The sequence below is a fragment of the Perna viridis genome, chromosome 5 (assembly GCF_037379345.1).
Source record: "Perna viridis isolate PV_CMFRI_1.1 ecotype Kerala chromosome 5, ASM3737934v1, whole genome shotgun sequence".
In the NCBI taxonomy this organism is placed as follows: domain Eukaryota; kingdom Metazoa; phylum Mollusca; class Bivalvia; order Mytilida; family Mytilidae; genus Perna; species Perna viridis.
The window spans coordinates 8,493,953-8,514,493 of NC_142449.1; the positions used below are offsets into that span (position 1 = coordinate 8,493,953).

General features: G+C 35.4%; 1 protein-coding gene and 2 pseudogenes across 1 annotated transcript; all 3 read left to right on the top strand.

Moving 5' to 3' along the window:
• The first annotated feature begins 384 nt into the window (after positions 1-384).
• On the top strand, positions 385-6,771 carry LOC148615847 (uncharacterized; annotated as a pseudogene).
• On the top strand, positions 1,127-14,957 carry LOC148615848 (uncharacterized). Its single transcript, XM_088581544.1, has 3 exons — positions 1,127-1,411; positions 11,159-13,477; positions 13,755-14,957. The coding sequence occupies exon 2, from the start codon at positions 12,621-12,623 to the stop codon at positions 13,470-13,472; it is 852 nt and encodes a 283-aa protein (XP_088437670.1). The 5' UTR covers positions 1,127-1,411; positions 11,159-12,620; the 3' UTR covers positions 13,473-13,477; positions 13,755-14,957.
• LOC148615849 (uncharacterized) lies at positions 3,726-6,063 on the top strand (annotated as a pseudogene).
• Positions 14,958-20,541: the final 5,584 nt, after the last annotated feature.

Consider the following 20,541-nt stretch of genomic DNA (forward strand, 5'->3'; position numbering starts at 1 on the left):
TCGCGTATGATTTGCATAATTATATATTTATACTCCATAATGCTGTAGATATGTGCTGCATTTACCACCATAGCGTCATAGCTCTAGCTTCATACGAGATTAAAGTGTACATCTTAAAAATCATACAAGTGTGTTCTACGTGTGTTTCTTGCTTTTATGAGAACGGGAAGTTTACATGAAATGATTAGTTAATTAGCATTGAACATTACCCAGTTTCCGGTATTCAGGCACAGGGACTAGTTACAAGACTATATAGGTCGACCTCGTATGGCAAGCCGTTGTGGAATTTATTCCCCATTTATTGATATTAATGGAATTTATGTAATTCTACATAAATTCGGTTATTCAAGGGGAATACTTCATCCGTCCGTAGTTGTGCTTCAGATTAATTATCATGCATATGGTAATAAGATTGCCTATAGAATTGTGACGTCAATTCGACGTGAGCGTTCTTTCAGCGTTCAACTTGGGACAGAAAAGACGGAAAAATTGTTAGAGAAGTTTTAATGAAAAGAACGAACATCTTTGCAGTAGATTTGATGTTAAATTGGTTTATATGAGAGTATAGGTAAAGTAATTCATTGGGTATTGATAATTTCGATTTGATATTCAGCATTCTACAGGCAAAGTAGACCAAAGTATTGTGAGCTTGGAAATCGCATGGTCTGCACGTGGTTGAAATGGAGGTATAATATAAATGTTTTTATTCTCTGAAATTCAAATACACAGACACACACACACAAACACACACGATGGTTCACTAAAAAAAAATAACGTACAATTAAACGGTCACAGCTTCAAGTTTCATTCAGCAGTATGAATATTACATTTTTTTTGTTACATGGTGTAAAACTGTTTTATGTGTAGAATGATAAAATTATCATAAATATAATTGTACATTATTATTATTATCATTGAGTTTCAGCCAGTATGTTGAGAAGAAGTACTAGGAAAAGGACGGCTTCAGTCAGGACGGGCGTCAGCAGGACCCCGGTTACATCACAGGGAACGTCTGTGGCCAGGACATGCTTTAGGGTTTCAGGGCCAGCTCAGATTTCAGAACTTAGAACGCTGAATGTGTTTACAGCTACCTCAACAGTGACATTTTCGCCACACTTACAGTTCAACTGAAAACAATGTAGTCCGCATCCCTGACATGTCACTTTCTGGGCATTTTGAACAAAGTACGACTTAGGAGGTTTGGCAGCAGGGACATCAAGTACTACCGGAATACAGTACAATACAACCCAGGCTGCCGGGATACAGTACACAGCACCTCAGGCTACCGGAATCCAGTACACAGCAGTGACAGCACCCCTGCAGGCTGCCGGAATACAGCACATAGCACCCCCTCAAGCTACCGGAATACAGTACACAGCATCTCCTGCTGCCTTCAGTGTTACACATACAGGTACTGTATCATCAGCAGTAAATGATAATTTATTTATTCCCGACAAAGTAATGAGTGTCACCGAGTCTGAGAATTTGGGAATAAATGTATCCCATTCAGTAAAAGAAAAAATAGTGAAAGGGGAATTTATTGACTTGGCAGTATTACTTCACAATTCAGTAAATACAAACCATAGGAAACAAAAATTAACATGGGAACAAGGGAAATTAATGTTACAACCGTATCACAACAGTAAAAAAATCCAATATAGGAACATGGACAGATGCTTATATCACGTTTATGCATATTTACTGCTCGGTGCATATGCACCATTTTTAGAGCTATTAAAGTACATGCACACAATACGCCTTGGGGCAAAAAGAAATCAAGGGTTGGGCTGGAAGCACTATGATGAACAGTTCAGGCTGAAAAAATCTCTAGATCCATCAAGTTCATGGAGTAAGATGGACACTGAACTTCGAGTAATTTACATGCAACCTATTCAAACTGTACCCACTTGTCCAATGAATGTACCGACATGTAGCAATAGTACATTGGGTTAATGAAATGCTAGTTATAATTATGAAGGCATATGTGATGGATTTTCTTGTTTTTACAGCCATTCATGTTTGAGATGCAACGGATTGCATCTAATTATAAGTTGTAGTAGATAATTTGCAATCCAAAGGCCTAGTTTTGGTTATTTTAATCATAGTACAGTGCCTCAGTTTCAGTTTCGGACCCTCAGAGAACAATACGCACCAGGGTCCCAAATTGGGTTTCGCCAACGGCAACCTGAAACAAGAATTTGATTTTCCCAAGGAAATATTGGACAATACACTCAAGCCAGACCGCGACCAGATGTCAGAACTATGGCAGCTCGGCAAAAGTCCTATTAAAATTCCTCTTTTGAAAAATATGCTTGAAGGGTACCCAGACGGTGCTGTGGCAAATGAGTTAATTGAAGGGTTTTCTTGTGGTTTTCATTTAAAATATTCAGGTCCAAGAATTTCATTTATTTCAAACAAATTATTATCTGCCATTAGTAATAAAAGCGAAACATTGAGTAAATTAAACAAGGAGGTGCAAGCCGGTATGATGGCTGGACCATTTTCTGACAAGCCGATTTCTACACTGCGCACTTCCCCAATTGGTCTTGTGCCGAAAGAGCATGGATTAAGATTAATATGTCATTTGTCATATCCACAAGGGGGAGGGGTAAATAGTTTCCCGGACGATTGTTCCGTTCAGTACGCATCGTTTGATGAGGTTACACAAATTATAAGTTCACTCGGAAAAGGGCATTTCTCGAAGTCCAGGACGTGAAGTCCGCTTTTCGTTTGCTCCCAGTTCACCCGTCTGACTTTGACTTATTAGGAATATACTTTGATTATCAATTTTATGTGGACAAAAATCTCCCAATTGGATGTGCAATTTCATGTAGTTTGTTTACTAAATTTTCGGTTTTTTTTACATTGGATGGTAGTAAAGCGCAGTGGAATAGATTCTCATTATTTAGACGATTTCTTGTTTGCAGGTCCTGATAAGTCTCCGGTTTGTAAAATGCTTTTAGATACATTTTCGGAAATTTGTACGGAGTTGGGGGTGCCTATTGCTTCAGAAAAATCAGTTGGACCCGTGACAACATTGAAATTCTTGGGGTTAGAAATGACCTGTTGAAATGGTAGTAAAAATACCCATGGACAAGTTAACGAAGCTTAAGTCATTACTTGAGCCGATTTTGATCAAAAATAGAATAAAGTATAGAGATCTAGAGTCAGTCGTTGGCCTCATGGCGTTTTGTTCCAGGGCAATTACATCGTCGAGAGCTTTTCTACGCAGATTTTATGATGTACTTGGGTCTGTAAAGAATAAAAAGCCATATTACTCAATCAGAATTAATAATGATTCAGAGAGAATGTAAAAGTTTGGCTTGTCTTTCTGAAACATTTCAATGGCAGCTGTTATTTGTCAGATAATTACTGGATAACAAATGAAACATTACATTTATATACAGACAGCTGTGGTAACTCAGAATTGGGCTGCGGTGCTTATTATAATGGGAAATGGGCACAATTTAGGTGGCCGGAAGCATGGTCTGAGATGCCGGTCATGAGGGACATAACGTTTTTGGAATTAGTGCCAATTTTACTGGCTATTTGTATTTGGGCGTCTGAATTTGAAAACAAGAAAATTTTATTCCGTATTGATAATTTGTCATTGTTAATATTATTAATAAAAGAACCACCAAGTCAAACGTGTAATGGCGCTTATCCGTCCCCTTGTGCTTTTAACAATACAGCATAATATACAATTCAATGCAAAACATATCGATGGTGTAAAAAATTAATTGCAGATTCGATTTCTCGATTTCAATTGCACAGATTCAGAGAACTGGATCCAGAAGCCAGATTGCTTCCAGAAGAGAATCCGGAGGAGTTTGTAGCGTTGTTATCGAACTTGAAACATATTGTTACAAATTGGTAACCCCCTCATGCATTTATTACGATTACGATTGTCATATTAGTCATGGAAAGTGATATTACCTTAATTTTGACTTGATTAATAATATTTATCGATCTATTTCGGTCTGTTTACATTGAGATTTACAAGTCGTAAAGCTTAATTTTACGTCCTGTTGAAATGATACGGTTAGTTGACGCTATTTATGATTATGGTTCCTTAGGAAAGTATCCTTACCAGATGTTAAGATCGTTATATGTATGATTTGTATTATTTTTATTAGCAAATATTGCATTTTCCTTTCTGGAGAAAACATAACTTGCGCCATTCCTGTTTACATTTTACCGGGACATTGCACGTGTTTGTAAGAAGTATTCTGATTGGTCAGTGGTGATGTCATCAGCATATAAAAAGAGGCCTACTTTCGGCTTCATGCAGATTCTGAATCTCAATAGCTGCTTGAGCAGTCACTTCCGAAGCCAAAAACAGAACCATACCAATCTTGACTTGGTATCACTATGAGTGATATCCACCAGAGAAAATCTGAGATAGGCATGGTATGATACCTACTCACATACGCAAATTAGCCATATGCTTGGATGAGTCATCCTCCTTTGGGGTTTTCCCTGTTAGCCGTCAACTTGGTTGAAATTATATACCGTAGGGAGAATTTGATTCAAAGTTCCAAATAAACTTCTAGTAGATGTATACTCACCAGATAACCTTCTATGAGTTGTATAAAACCTTCTGTAGGCTTAAATTATTTTCAAAACCAACATCAGGTACTGATAGGATACTAGGACCAAATTGGGTTTTAGAGGAATAGGCTACTGATTTTGTCATGTTATTGTTGTATTGAAAAGAAGATTATTTATTCATATAAAGGTTATGAACCTATCCTGACTTTGTATTGAATCAACCAAATACCAAATCAAAGGGATTCATGCAAATGAATGTTTCGGTTTGGCCTTTTTTTTTAATCAATACAAATAAGCCACTCGGACTGAAAGAGGTCTAAACCGTTACAATATAGATTAATTAACTGTTCACTTATTCCGAGCACAGTACAAACGTATAATCAGGCAATGAGTGTATTTAGTGAATTTAGGCATAAATTTGGTTTAGAACAAAATTTTCCATATCCTTTGAGCCACATTATACAGTTCATTGCGTATTTATCTTGTATGAGCATGGCGCCATCTACGGTGAAATGTTACCTTTCGGCTATAAGTTTTTATCATAAGATAAATAATTTTGAAGATTTTTCTCAATATTTTGTGAGAAAGATGCTTATGGGGATGATGAAGTCAAAAGTAAAATCATCAGATAGTAGATTCCCAATTACCTATGAGCTGTTGGTAAAAGTTACAAAGATTTTGCCGTCTTTGTGGGTATCAGATTATGAAGCATGTTTATTTTCTAGTGCATTTTGTCTTGGATTTTTTTTTTGCATTTTTGCGTGTTGGTGAGATGACTCTTGCGTCAAAAAAAGATAGGGCCCAGTGAAGGTAATCATGCTATAGAATTTGAGAATATTGATATTTCGGATCTTGATATCGGTATATATCTAGCTTCTTCAAAGAGTGATCAGTTGAAAAAGGGGTATCTATCGTGGTCAATAAACAAGCAAATGACCATGTTTGTCCTGTTAAACTTTTGAGAAAATATTTAAAGAATCGCTCCCCGTTAAGTGAGCTGTTATTTTGTCACTTTGATGGTTCACCAGTAACAAGATATCAGTTTTCGAGGGTACTAAAAAAGCTCTTTGCTATATTGGCATTGATCAATCAGTTTACGGAACACATTCCTTTCGTATTAGAGGGGCAACGTTTGCAGCAATGCTTGGTTATTCGGAGGAACAAATTAAAGAAAAGGGACGTTGGAAATCAGATGCTTTCAATGGTTACATTAGAATCCCCCAGTTTTGAATTCCTTATTTGTATTTTCCGTACTACTTATTTAAATATTCGGGTAATGATTAAGTTGACCTTGCGCTGTTAATTTTATAATATTGTAAATGCCTAAATGGTTGAACTTTCAGGGAAAGGTTTTTCAATATGGATAGTAGGTTCGTTGTTGGTACGAAATGTTTTTGTGCATGCCAGAAGTAGAACGGATGGTGTGAAATACAAACCTATTTACCGAGCACTATAATAGTGTGGTCCCAGATTTTACCTAGAAAAACTTGGCGGTACTCGGATAGCTGTAAGTCCATGTTGAAATGCAAAGATCGTATTAACAGCGCTATTTCGGCATTTGTTATAAAAGCGGGGGGCGCTGTATAAAATATCCAGATTACCTTCGGATGTTTTTCTAAAGGATGACGGTGTTCATTTGACGGATCTTGGTGATGATATATTTCTTAATACTATGCAATGTGCTCTAGAAACGTTCATTTCTTTAAATATGTCTACATACCCGGATACAAGGACTAATGTGCAGAGGCATTGATTTACTCCCCGTTCCCCATGATAGTAATTGGTTCGCAGTGTACTCGCAGCTTCACCCCCCCCCCCCACTTTAGTGGCGGTTGATTTCCACCATACTTAACATTAGATTTGATCTATGCTGGATCAATATCGCAACTTCGCTGCGTTTGATAATTTATAGTTACAGTTCATCTTTAGTTTTATTGATAAAGTACATTTTATGGATCGCTGTATCCCAGGATCCATCAGTAAAGTTCATAGATCGCTGTATCCCAGGATCATATATATCTATCTTTATCTAGTTAGCATCTGTAGGTTGCCATAGCGATGAGGTAACCAAAAAATGAGTTAATTATCTAGAGTTGACATTTATTTCAATATAATAGTATAGTTATCTGTATACGTGTTAGTTAAAGTTGAACAAATCTATTATCTGTGTATATTATCTAATTTGATTTCAATTATGATGATAATAAAGCTGTGGCCAATACTGCCAATCAATCTTAAGTTTTACCAGCCATCTTGAATAATTTTGTTTATTTTGTTTGTTGGAGTTTAACGTCCGAGCAGCAATATTTCAGCTATATTCAGACAATGAACATGAAATGGATGGTAAAATGAACATGAAATGATAAAAAAAGGATGGGTCACAAGGATAATAGGGTCGACAAATTTTGATTGCCACTAGAAAAAGGGGGGATGGGTAAGGTCGGGCAATTTAGCCTCATGTGGCGGAGCGCAAAGGTTCCTACTCCTATCGAATACCACAGCAGGGTTCTTTAACGTGCGAGGAACGTGGCATCTTTCCCAACACGGTGCGCCACTATGGTTTGCGGTCAGGTTTTCCGTATTATAGCCTGACAACCTAAGCATGTAACATGCCAGGGGTACCCCATTCCACCACCTGGGGCACACATCCCAGTTGCTCTGTGGGCAGAGCGCCTAGCCCCCGGCTAGGTTTCTGAGCACTATTTAGTCGCCTTTTACGAAAGCTTAGCGCTGCTGCAGGCCTATTCTTTTGACACCCGGACCTGCACGGGGTATCTTGAATAATAAATATTTAATAACATATTAATAAATATTTATCAACATGTGCATAAGTGATTTATTGATATCAATAAATAGATGAATTAGTAACATGTTGATAAATTTTTATTAACATGTTTTTAAATCATTTATTGATATCAATAAATTGACCGAATTATTAACATGTTAATAAACAAAAGTTTACGTGTTATTAAATCTTATTCCAGATTATGCATGCTGGGCTATATCTAATAAAATAAGCAATTACAAACACTTTTCTGACCACGATTAAACCACCTCATCAACACGTTAATAAATATTTATTAATGTGTTGATAAATCATACAATTTATTTATTAAAGTGTGAATAAATATGTTATAGTTATTGATATCAATGAATAACAATTTATTGATATCAATAATTTATCCTTACTATCAATAATTCATTTATTGATAACAATGAATGATTATTGATATTAATAAATAGGTAAAAAATTCTACAACGGCTTGTCATAGCCTCGGTACACAGAATGGCACTTAATTATTCATGATAGATGTTTGATCACAGTCTGCTTTATTTTCTCGTTTAAAAGCTACGATGGGTGGTCGTTTAAATAGTTGAGAGTATTCAGGGTCATTGATTATATGAGACCAGTGTTTCCGTAACAAATGCGAGACTGTGTGCAATATTTTGGATATTTTGTTACAAATGTTAAAACTACATTGAGATAATGCGTTAGGCACATTGGACTACTATTAAGTCTTAAGTGTCGTAAGGTTTCACCCTTAATGAGACCTTTAAAGGTTCCATTTGGATTTGCACTTTTTCTATGCAGGTATTGAAACTTTCAGTTTCCATTATGTAGGATTTTGTATCTGGTAGGTTGATTCAAACCTTCCGCCCTTGTAAATTATTCAATCTGTAAGTATTTTACAGAGGACTAAGAGAACGTATAAGTAAATCTGAGTAGTTCATGTTCTTTATTAACAAAGTAAGATATCATTTGAAACTGACCAAAAGACACATTAAAGACAGTAAAGCCATTTTCCCGATCTGAACTTTCGATGCATAATTATGTTGTACTTGTTAATAAGTTCATACACTCGTATGTCGCATATTTCTCATGCACATCCTATACATAGGATAAAATTAAGTTGAACAAATTCATTAGTATTAAGAATTAATTCTTATATCAGAAGTAAGAAAAGTCTTCTTCTTTCATTTCCAAGAAGACATTTTCAGTCGCCTTAATTACTGTAGTACGTGACTGAATCCTTAAAATTCTGGATTAATATAAAACAAAATCTCTAGATCGTTGCTCATTATAACATCATGAATGTTGAGATTGTAAATCGTAAAATGTTAAATCCATTCCTTATATTGAAGACATATATTGCATACATATAATTTAACAAGTTGAATGACATTTTATAATATATTCCTTTCCTTTTCACTTTTTTCTTTTTCGGCGTATTTTTTTTTTGAATGAAAAAAGAAGAATACAACAATATTTACTTTTTTTACCATTGTGGAACTTTATTTATTTTTTTTCTCGCAACCAAAGAAATATATTTCTTTTATTTTTCTTCAAAGTGAAATTAATATATTGTTTTCAATAATATCCCACCCCACCTTCAATATAAAAATGGTAGGTGCCTAACACAAAATTGGGAAAATGCTTAAGAAAAAACAAAAACGTTATATCCAGGCAAAAAGAAGCAAAATCATAGTAACTATCGACACTATTTAAAAAACGACAAAAGAGAAATCCGTAAAGCAGAATGGAACTTCATAAACAACACAATAATCGATGGAATGAACAAGAACAATTCTAAACCATTCTGGAAATTCATGAATGTAAAGTCAAGAAAACAGGACAATAAAGTGGTCACCTTATAAACGACAGCAAGAAGAAAGCAAAACAAACAAAAACAAAAAAAACTATTAAAACAATTTGCATCTGTATTTACCTTAAGTACAGCACCATCAATGCCTTAGGCAAATACCAACTATCACCAAACAATGGATAAATACCTGAAGACTGTAGAAATGCCAATATATCAAGCATATTTAAGAAAGGAGATAGGTACGCTGGAGAAAACTATAGACCGGTATCTTAAACATCAGTACCATGTAAACTCTTTGAACATATCATCTGCTGACACGTGCTTTAACATCAAGAACACAATAACGTCTTAACATCCCTTAACCACGAATATAGATCGGGATATTCATTCATGCGAAACCCATAGCTTGCTTTAGTCCATGATATGCCTACGATAATGGGAATCAAGTCTAAATTGCGGTCCTAGCCTTCTCCAAAGCATTCAATACTAGTTGTACCCCACGACAGAACACCAGTTCTCAGCCAGCGCGACTAGACCGCGCAGACCACCCCGTCACTAAGTAGCCTAGCACGGAATCTGACGTACTCATACAAATACAGATACAGACATGTTTTACTTATTTACATATTATTACATATTTTTCCCTTTGTTGTCTTCCTTTTTAATTTTATGGTCATATTTTTGGAGATTCACTTCGTGGTCATTCTTTTTCACATTTTTTTGTAATAATTTTTCACTGTGGCAGAGATATAAATGTACTATTATATGTCCCTGCTTTGTGGTCATACATTTTTTTGCTCACCTTGCACAAAGATTGCCTTCACTTGGCGTCTGTTGTTAACAAAATTTTTAATTTTTTTTTCAAAACTCTCCTCTTCTGACACTACATGACCAATTAGAACCAAACTTGGTATGAATGTTTTTGATCGTAACATTATCGAATTTATAATAAGCCATGTTGGAGTTATTGCCCCTTTTCGACGTTTTTAATTTTATTTCTTTCAAAAAATTCTGTTCTGACACTACGACACCAATAAGAACCAAATTTGGTATGAATGTTCCTTATGGTGTTCTGCATAGAACTGATGTAGTTTGTTTTTTTTTTTCATCCGTCTAAAAGCATGACTGTCGTTACGAAAATACAATATAGAGTTAAACAGAAGTTGTTCGCATATATTTCCAAAACCGTTAGGTTTAGTCAAATTTTGACATGAGTGAAATTAAGTGTTCAGCATGATGGGATCTATATGTGGTGAAATTTTCATGTAAATCTGCTTGTCCATGTTGGAGTTATTGCCCTATTCGACATCTTTTTTGTTATTACTTTTAAAAAAAAAAATTCCCCTCAAAAACTGCTGAACAGAATTAATGATAATTGATATGATTGTTCCTTAGGTATAAGTGTTAGGAATTTTTATCCAAGAAATAACATGGCCGCTTTTACAAAAAAAGAATGTTGCTTATTGAGCTAGGCGAGCAATTCAGGCTCTTTAGTTAGAGCCTCTAGTTTATTTGTGATCATACCAATGACTTTTTACTCTGTGGTGATACTTTTTTACTTTGTGACCATATTTTATCGTGAAGTGGATATTTACTTTGTGGTATTACTATTGTTAACCTTGTGGTGATACTCAGTGAGTTTCACTTTGTGGTGATACTTTTTTCATTTTGTGGAAATAATTCTCGCGTTGTGGTCATTCATACTGACTTTGTTGTGATACTTTTTCACTCTTCACTTTATGATCATTCTTACTTTGTTGTGATACTTTTTTCAATTTGTTATGATATTTTTTTCAGTTTGTGGTCATATTTCATTCTGAATGGAGATTCACTTTGGTGAAATACTTTTTTTTCACTTTGTTGTCTTATTTTTTCACTCTGATAATATTTCTTCACTTTGTGCTTTGTGGTCATATACTATATCTTGGCTCAATGTGAACAAAAATTTCTGATGCATTGATTATTCTGCTTTATTACTTATAACCTATATACTTATTTTCAAGGCAAGAGACAATATGTTCATTGGATAGCAGCTTGCTGTGAAAAGTGAGCAATTTGTCAGTCCTCCCTTCCAATTATAGCCTATCATACAGTAAGACCTATGTGGCCCGGATATGGGATCCTCCACGAGGTGGCAGATGGTAACTGGGCACCTTGCGGCCCCAGGCTAAATCACAAAGTCTCGGAGGAGTCTAGGAATATACAAGAAGGAATGGATCAGACTGAAACTGCACAAAATTCAAGGAAAACCAATAGCATCTAAAAGACACGAATCATGCAAGCTAAAGATACCTGAAATTAAAGGAAGATTTACCATAGAATTGAGAAACTGATTCAGTGCCCTAACTGATGAACATGATGTAGAGATTCACTGGGCAGAATTTAAGAGCATCTACAACGAAACAGCACAAAAGATCATCGGTCCAAGAAAGAAATTAAAGCAGGAGTGGATAAGTGCAGAGAGTTGGAAACTTGTGGAGGAAAGAAAGGCATTTAAAAACAAGATAGATGGAACAAGATCGGAGAGGGTCAAAGAGAAGCTACAACAGCAATATAGCAATAAAGACAAAGAAGGGAAAAAGAATATGAAGAAAGACAAGAGACAATGGTTCGAAAACCTTGCAACTGAAGCTGAAACAGCAGCGAGTAAAGGAAACATGAAGGCAGTTTATGATATCACCAAAAAACTTGCCAAAAGTAAGGCAACACAAATTGAACACATAAAAGACAAAAATGGGACCTAACTAAAGTAAGTGAAGTAAAGTCAAGACGGAGTTAGCATTTCAGTGAAGTTCTCAATAGACCAGAACCACCAACTACAGCTGATATAGTAGCAGATGAAATTAGGTCTGTCATTAAAGAGCTAAAAAATGGGAAGGCACCTGGATATGACATCACAAGTGAATTGATAAGAGCAGACACCGAAACATCTGTAAAACAAATCCACAAGCTTCTGACAAAAATATGGAACGATGAAGTAATACCAAATGACTGGAAGGAAGGTTTAATAATCAAATTGCCAAAGAAAGGGAACATCACTTGCTGTGGAAAATGGAGAGGTATAACACTAATACCAACAAGTTCTAAAATTGTCGGAAAAATAATCATCAAAAAGAATAGCTGAGGAAGTAAACAAATATCTATGGGAAGAACAAGCTGGATTTAGGGAAGTACGGGGGACAACAGAACAAATCTTTATCCTGAGGAACAAAGTCGAACAAACTATTGAATAGAATTCCAACTTATACATTTGCTTTATTGGTTTTGAGAAAGCGTTCGACAGTGTACATCAAGACACACTCTGGACAATTATGAGACACTATGGCATTCCATGCAAACTAGTGAAATGCATGTACAATAACAATGAATGTGCTGTAGTAACATTCAGCGGTTTAAAATCAAATCTGAGTCAAACAAGGCTGTAACATGTCCGGATTCCTGTTCCTCTAAGTTATAGATTGGGTAATGAGGAAATCAACATCAGAAAATAACACCGGAATGCGATGGAATTTTACCACCAAATTAGACGAGTTAGATCATGCAGATGACATTGCTGTACTATCAAGTACAAAAGAACAACTACAGAGAAAATTTGATAACGTAAGCAAATTTGCCCACTCCACTGGCCAAAGATCAATGCAGGAAAAACAAGTGATGCGGTTTAATGCCAGTACAAACCAGACTATCACTAGCACCAACGAAACGGTGACAGATGTCAATACTTTCACATACCTAGGAATCATTTTAACCAACTCAGGAGGCGCCAACGAAGATATCAGACGAAGAATTGGCCTAGCAAGGTCAACCTACAGCAAATTATCTCCAATTTGGAACAACAGTCAAATCTCAAAAAGACCTAAATTCCGTCTTTTCAAGCCAAACATCTTATCTGTCCTTCATTACGGAAGCGAAACGTTGAAAATGACCAAAAACGATGAAAAGTTGGTGACCTTTCTCCAAAAAAGCCTTAGGAGAATCTTAAAGACCTACTGGCTACAGAAGGTAACAAACGATGAGGTGAGAAGAAAAGCTGACATGGAAAAGATAAATGTTACCATCAAGCGAAGAAGATGGAAATGGCTGGGACATGTACTACGGATGGATAACACCAGGCACGCAAAGATAACCATCTCATGGACACTAGATGGTAAAAGAAAGAGAGGCAGACCAAAGGAAACCTGGAGAAGAACCATCGAAAAAGAAAGACAAGACCTAGGATTTCAGTCATGGACCGAAGCAACTAGGGTGGCAAACGAAGAAGACAGATGGAGAGGACTTGTTAACGGCCCGTTTCTCCACAAGGAGAGACGGAAATAAGTCAAGTAAGTCAATGGAATATTGGAAAATAAAACAATACACAACAAATTTTAAGTTAATTTTTAAGTATGTGGTATCTTTGGCGCATTACATAATGTGAATTTACAAATTAACGTGCATTACGAAAGCGCATAATTTTACATCAAATAAATGCAGAATGGACATATTCTCGTTAGACTTAATGAAACGTCGTGTGCTTCATGATTTTTTCTGCTTTCTTTATATAATGCCGTTGATTATTTATACGTACCGTATGTATATCTAATTGGTGTACAATAAAAGTTAATAGGAAATACCATGGGCAGCTTTTGGTAAATGAAACCAACAAAGGGAAAACATCTTTGCAATATGATGGATACAAATATATAGTTGATGCTGAAAACGGAGTATATTTCTTGGCGTTGTACAACAAAAGGATGTGAAGCCAGACTCCGAACTGATAGAGATAACAACGGTAATATCCGGAAAAAAATTCAGTACAAACAAAAAAGTTACGTCTTTTCAGGATTCGTTGAGAAAAGTTCATGCTCCAAAGCATTAAAATTAATTTTACAATCAATTGGCAATTTCTTCCATGATATAATGATACTTTGTAATTGTACATATACTTAGGAATACACATAGTTCATTTTTTATGATTTAAACCGTTAAAAATGGAGAAAATTCGAACACAACAAATGTCTAGCGATTTGTCGAATTTTCACTTTTTGAACGTTTGGAACGTTTTCTGTCGATCGGGAAATTGGGAAATAAAACGGAAATAATTTCTGCTTTAGATAACAAGAACCAGACACATACTCGTCTCTGCAATTACAAGTATAGAACATGCAACTGAAAGAGACAAAAAATCGAAATCAATGGGATTCAAAAAGACTAAAAGTATCTTTATTTTGTGTTATTAACAAACGAAATAATAAACCCAAAAAAAAAAATAGAATAATTTCTTATAGTTTATAGGAATTCGATAGGAGTGGAATGACTGAAACGCAAAATAAAGTTGACAGAACTTTAAAAAGGTATAGAAAAGCAGAATGCTAATAGATAAAACGTATGTAGAAAAGGGAGTCATAAACATTTTTTATTTCGGAAAACGCAATGAGCAATGAAATGAAAATCTTCATCAATGAGCGGCTATCTAATGGATGTTCATGGAAGCCCGATTTTCTGAAGATTAGAAAGCTCTATCAATCGAAATACTAAGTTGTGATAGGTCCAAATTCTGCTATTGGTACATGTAACATAAAATCATACATGTATATCAAAATGTACATTTTAATTTATCGCAGGAGAAAGTTGAAATGTTCCCGCTCTAGACAGACAAAGTATGCATATATGTTGCGGTTGCATTCCTCGCTGCGGTGCACATGCATGTGCAAATTTAATTTACCGGTAGTACTAACAATAAAATTAATTATTCTGTTAGTTTTTTCTAAGAAATGTTCAAGATGTTTCAATTGCTACCAATAAAAAATTATTGAATATTTATATACCCGTGTTTCAATAAGCAAGCAAGCCAAGCAAGAAACGAAAAGTGTCGACAAACGACGAATTCTGACGTTACCGAATGTGCCGCTATAGCGTGCGTAACGTCTGTGCACCACTATGGTCTGCGGTCAGGTTTTCAATATTATGGCCCGAGGACTCAAGCATGTAGGATACCGGGGGTATCCCATTCAACCACCTTGGACACACAACCCAGTTGCTCTGTGGGCAGAGCGCTATAACCCCCAGCCAAGGTTCTGAGCGCTTTTCAGCCGCTTTTTACGAGAAGCTTATAACCATGCTGTGAGCCTATTCTTTGACACACGGACCCACGCGGGTCACAAAGTAAGAAAACACTACGAAGTAAAAAGTTTACACCACACAGTGAAAATGAAAAAGTATGACCACATATTAAAAAAAGGACCAGCTCAAAGTGAAAAAATATCTCCACAAAAAAGGAAATATGAGAACATAGCAATATCACTCAACATATCACATTAAGTTATATTCACTTGCTGTGTCACGGATTATGAATATTTATATAAAAATGTCATATAGTACTAAGGACTTATGTTACACTTCCTGTTATTACATACTATAATTTTTATTTCATTGTCAAAAAGCATGACAAAAGGATAAGACAAAACGTTTCCTTTTACAACTAACAGAATGTCAATAACTATATTAGACATATTGTAAACATTTAGGGCTATATATAGCATTATCTTAATTAGCATTTGATGTTAATGCTCAAATTATATGTAGGGAAGATGATTTCTTTTATAAGAGTAATCAAGGGAACCAAGGTTATAGCGGTAATCAAAAGAATGTAATCCAGGGACAAAAAACAGACAGGGAAAACAGACGTACACAACACAGAACACAAAGTAACTAAAATCATACATACAAAGTAACAAAAGCAAATGAGCAGCCGCCGAGTTGTTCTTACAAAGTCAAGTCCGGGGTAGACAAACGAGGAAAAGAAAACTATGACCCGTTGAATAAATCAGTTTTCATGGTGCAGATGGATACATCATAACGATCCACGAGTTCACAATTTAATTTCTTTATTCAAAAGCAATATATCATATACAAAATAAATATCAAACAATACATATTTATATACATACGTGATCATACGTTTTTAGCATTACACATAATATAATATATAATATAATAAGCAGAGACTGATAATATTTAACCCACCTGTTCCATCCAAAATATGTATTGTTTGATATTTATTTCTATGTGCTACATTGCTTTTTAAGGACCTTGAAATAAAATAATTAAGGGCGTAGATGGCGTCAGTAGTACCATATCCCGGTCTGAATCCAAATTGTGCATCAGTCAATATAATATGGTTATCACTCCACTTTGTTAATTTTTTATTCAAAATTGTGGTGATAAGTTAACCAACATGTGACACCAACGGAATGCCTCTGTAGTTTCCAGGATTGTTCATGTTTCCTTTCTTAAATACTGGAATTATTATACTCTGCACTCAAATTTCTGGAAAGTCACGAGACTGAAAGATTAACTTAAACAATTTGCAAAGTACCGGCTTTATCAAATAGTTAATTGTCAAAATATACTCGTTCATAACATTGTCACTATATATGAATCTTCCTCATCCTCTGTAAATGGTAAATCCAATTCATGAAACATAGCTTCGTCAGTCACATGGACTTCTCCTTGTATTCCTTCAACTCTCGTTAAGTTTTTCAAAATGTTCTTTAAATTGTTCAAGCGAGATGTCACTTCTAACAAAAGTTTTTCTCTTTTTAAATTTTTCTGAAAAAAAAAAACGTTTAGAATTTGTCCTTATAGAAGATAGCATATCTCCACGTTGATTCTCATACTGTCTCTTCAATTTGTTTTCTAAATACGTATAACCTACTTCGATAGGTTCAAATAAGTCGATTCTCATTCGAACGGCATTTTTTTTATAGTTCAACGCCTTTTGTTTATATAAGTCTTTACAATCTTCAGAAAACCAAGGTTTATCAATCTTCGTGGTTGAACGTTTACTTTTACCAACACATTTATCGCAAAATTCAGAAAATTTTATCTCCGATTTCGTATATTCTCCAAAAATATCATATAATATATTATTCAAGTCACTGACACAGTTATCAATATCATTATCACAATTGTGAGTAGTTCTTCAAAAATATCATATGCATATTTCCTGTAAAAAATGTTTTTATCAAGAGGCATATATTTGGAGCAAACATATAAATCTTTTCCATTCAACAAAATACTCTTATCTTATCTATTTTAAATCATATCATACAATCAACACAACATCTTGTTATTTCTATAAATTTTGTAAGCCATTTTTTGTAAAACACAACAATCCCTCCTCCGTTACACTTTTCCTTAGCTAGAAACTTCTTATCATAACCGGTCAATTCAAAATCTTCTGGGCATTTTATCCAACAGTCATTCAAACACAAAATATCATAATCATTAGCTAACTCAAGGAATTTACTACCAGATAATTTCCTCACTAAACCTTTGGATATATTCTATGAACATAATTTTAAGGTATTAACACTATCTGTCGGGATGTTCTTATCACAACTCCTCAAATACCTATGGTTTCCACAGTTGCCCGTTTACATATATTTGTCTCCCGCTACGTAGGCGTTATTTTAACTTTTGCGCTCTAATTATAATTGGAATGAGCTTTTTACGTTTTTTTTTTCAGAACATTTTGTGAAAAGTGTGGACTAATTCAAAATTGACTACCTTTGAGTCGATTAGATACACTGCGCACCTTTTCCCTGTCAGAAAAATCACAAAATGTTGCTACTATCGGCCTCGGCTTCTGTGCGTCCTTATTTCCTTTTCCTAATCGATATACACGCTTGATCTTTATCGTTGTTGTTGCATCATCAATCTTCAAAACTTTTTCACAAAATCTGATATAGCTTCTACACAAATTTCGCTTTCCTTCTTTTGCCCCGTTTCTTCTACGTTTCCCGTCTCACACCCATCTGCACCGGTTTCAGTATTTTCTTCTATCTCGAAGAACAATAAGTCTATTATGGGCTTCAATGTCAGTATTTTTCCCCGCATATATTTGTTTTCAGACCTTTCGGATTCTATGATGTTTGCGATTGAATTCATTTTAACTTTTAGCTGTCTATGTTCATCATATATATCCGAAAGAAATTGTGCATTTTGCTCAATATGAAATATTCCATCCTTACAACTGAAAAAAATCACCATACAATTTATTGAATCTTGCATCCATTTTGTCTAGTCGAGGTTCAATTTTATCGAGAGTACTCAATTTAGTTTCAACGCCTGCCAATCGTTGACAATGACAGTTCTATATTCCTGACGTATTGGGGTGGAACGTTTAAGAAGTGTAAGAGGAGGCTGCATGAATGGTTGAAATGGCTGATAACCAATGTTTGGCGGACTTGTGTATTGAAGATTATGTTGATTTTAATTACTCATAGTGTTGTTTTGATGGTTTGAACTGTTATTACTAACTGTAGTATTTAAACGTACCTCTTTACTGTCTAATTTGTTTACACATAGACGTTTGTCACATAAACTTGACGTGGATTTATATATTGATATTTCCATAAACGCTGTGGATGTTTCCTTTTCCTTCTTGACATCACTTATAACAGTTTATAGCGCTAATCAAATCCATCCTTTTTTATCATGAAATTTACGTTAATCCAACTTAAAAAAAAACATTTATAGCAATTTTTTTTCATATTTTCAAATTCACTGCCATTTCTCCTGGCGCATCCAAGATGAAAAAAACTAATATTTATATAAATATATATTTTTTAAATGGATAAAAATTAGAATGTTTTAAGTTGATGAGTTAACAAAATAATCTTGAATAGCTTTCTTAAATATGTTCGATCATACCCAACATATTTTTCTGAGAATCAGTTTACTTCTTCAGGATACAAAACTCCCTATATAGTTGGAGGATATCTAGCCAATGGCCTACTTACAGTTGATCGATATCTAGCCAATGGCCTACATGGAGTTGGTCGATATCTAGGCAATGGCCTACATGGAATTGGTCGGTATATAGCGACCCGTGCAGGTCCGGGTGTCAAAAGAATAGGCCTGCAGCAGCGCTAAACTTGTCGTAAAAGGCGACTTAATAGTGCTCAGAACCCTAGCCGGGGGCTAGAGCGCTCTGCCCACAGAGCAACTGGGTTGTGTGCCCCAGGTGGTGGAATGGGGTACCCCTGGCGTGTTACATGCTGGGGTTGTCAGGCTATTATACGGAAAACCTGACCGCAAACCATAGTGGTGCACCGTGTTGGGAAAGATGCCACGTTCCTCGCACGTTAAAGAACCCCCCTGTGGTATTCTCCCGGAGTAGGAACCATAGGGCTCCGCCACAGGAGGCTAAATTGCCCGACCCTACCCACCTCTCCCTATTTCAAGTGGCAATCAAACATTTCTCGACCCCCATTATCCTTGTGTCCCATCCCATTTTTCGTTTCATCATCATTTCATGTTCATTTTATCATCCACTTAATGTTCATCGCCTGAATATAGCTGAAATATTGCTGCTCGGGCGTTGAACATCAACAAACAAACAAAAAAACAATCGATATCTAGCTAATGGCCTACTAGGAATTTTCGTGTTATTTTTCTGTTGTTTAATATTGTTTACATATACTATTATTTAAATTTTATATTAGCCGTGTTGTCATGATGATGATGATGGCCTGCTGGTTAACACTAAAGCCATTTTTGTTCTAAAAGTAAGCAGAAACTTTTAATACCGATGCCCAAGGTTTAGTGCTTAATTCAAAACTTCAATATTGTATGAGTGCTAGAAATTGTGTGGACAACAAGCTTTGAAAACAAGTACTGCATTGTAATATATTTTAATATCTGTACTGTATGACTTATGATGTACCGTGGTTCTCAACCCCGCATAGGAAGAATTGTGATTGATGCGACATACTATGAGGGCATAACTTTTAGTAGGTTTAAACTGTTTCAACCTGTGTATAATGTTGTTTTGGGGCCAGTCGCAGCCTGCCCAGTGGTGTGAGGGTTTCCTCGTCGTTCATTGAAGACCCATGGGTTGCCTTGAGCTGACATTTTCATCTCAGTGGGGTTGTTGTTTCTTTTACTTATTTACTATATCCATTTTCCTTATATTAAACATACATTCTGTTGATTAGTTGTGCTATACTGGTATCTGTGGTTGTTTCATAATTGTAATTGTGTTAGCTCCCTTTGAGATCTTCTGTGCTTGTGATGAAATAGAGTTATCCTTCGTGGAATTGTATACTCATTGACTCTTGTCGAAATTCGTGCAGTTGTTCAATTTTCTGTTTTAAATTTTAGTTCAACATCAGCATAACCTCTGGTTCGTTTCCCTTGTTTCTATATCAAATGAATTTTTTTTAGGGGAATTCAGAGAAACCAGGATTCGAACGGTAATCAAAAAGAACATTTTCCGTCAGACACCAAACTAAGAACATATAAACGAAATCAATCCGGACCAGACGAAGCATGGACCAAGTATTTTTCCAAACACATCCGATGTGTTGCTCATATTAAAAAAATACTTTCTCCTGTGTAT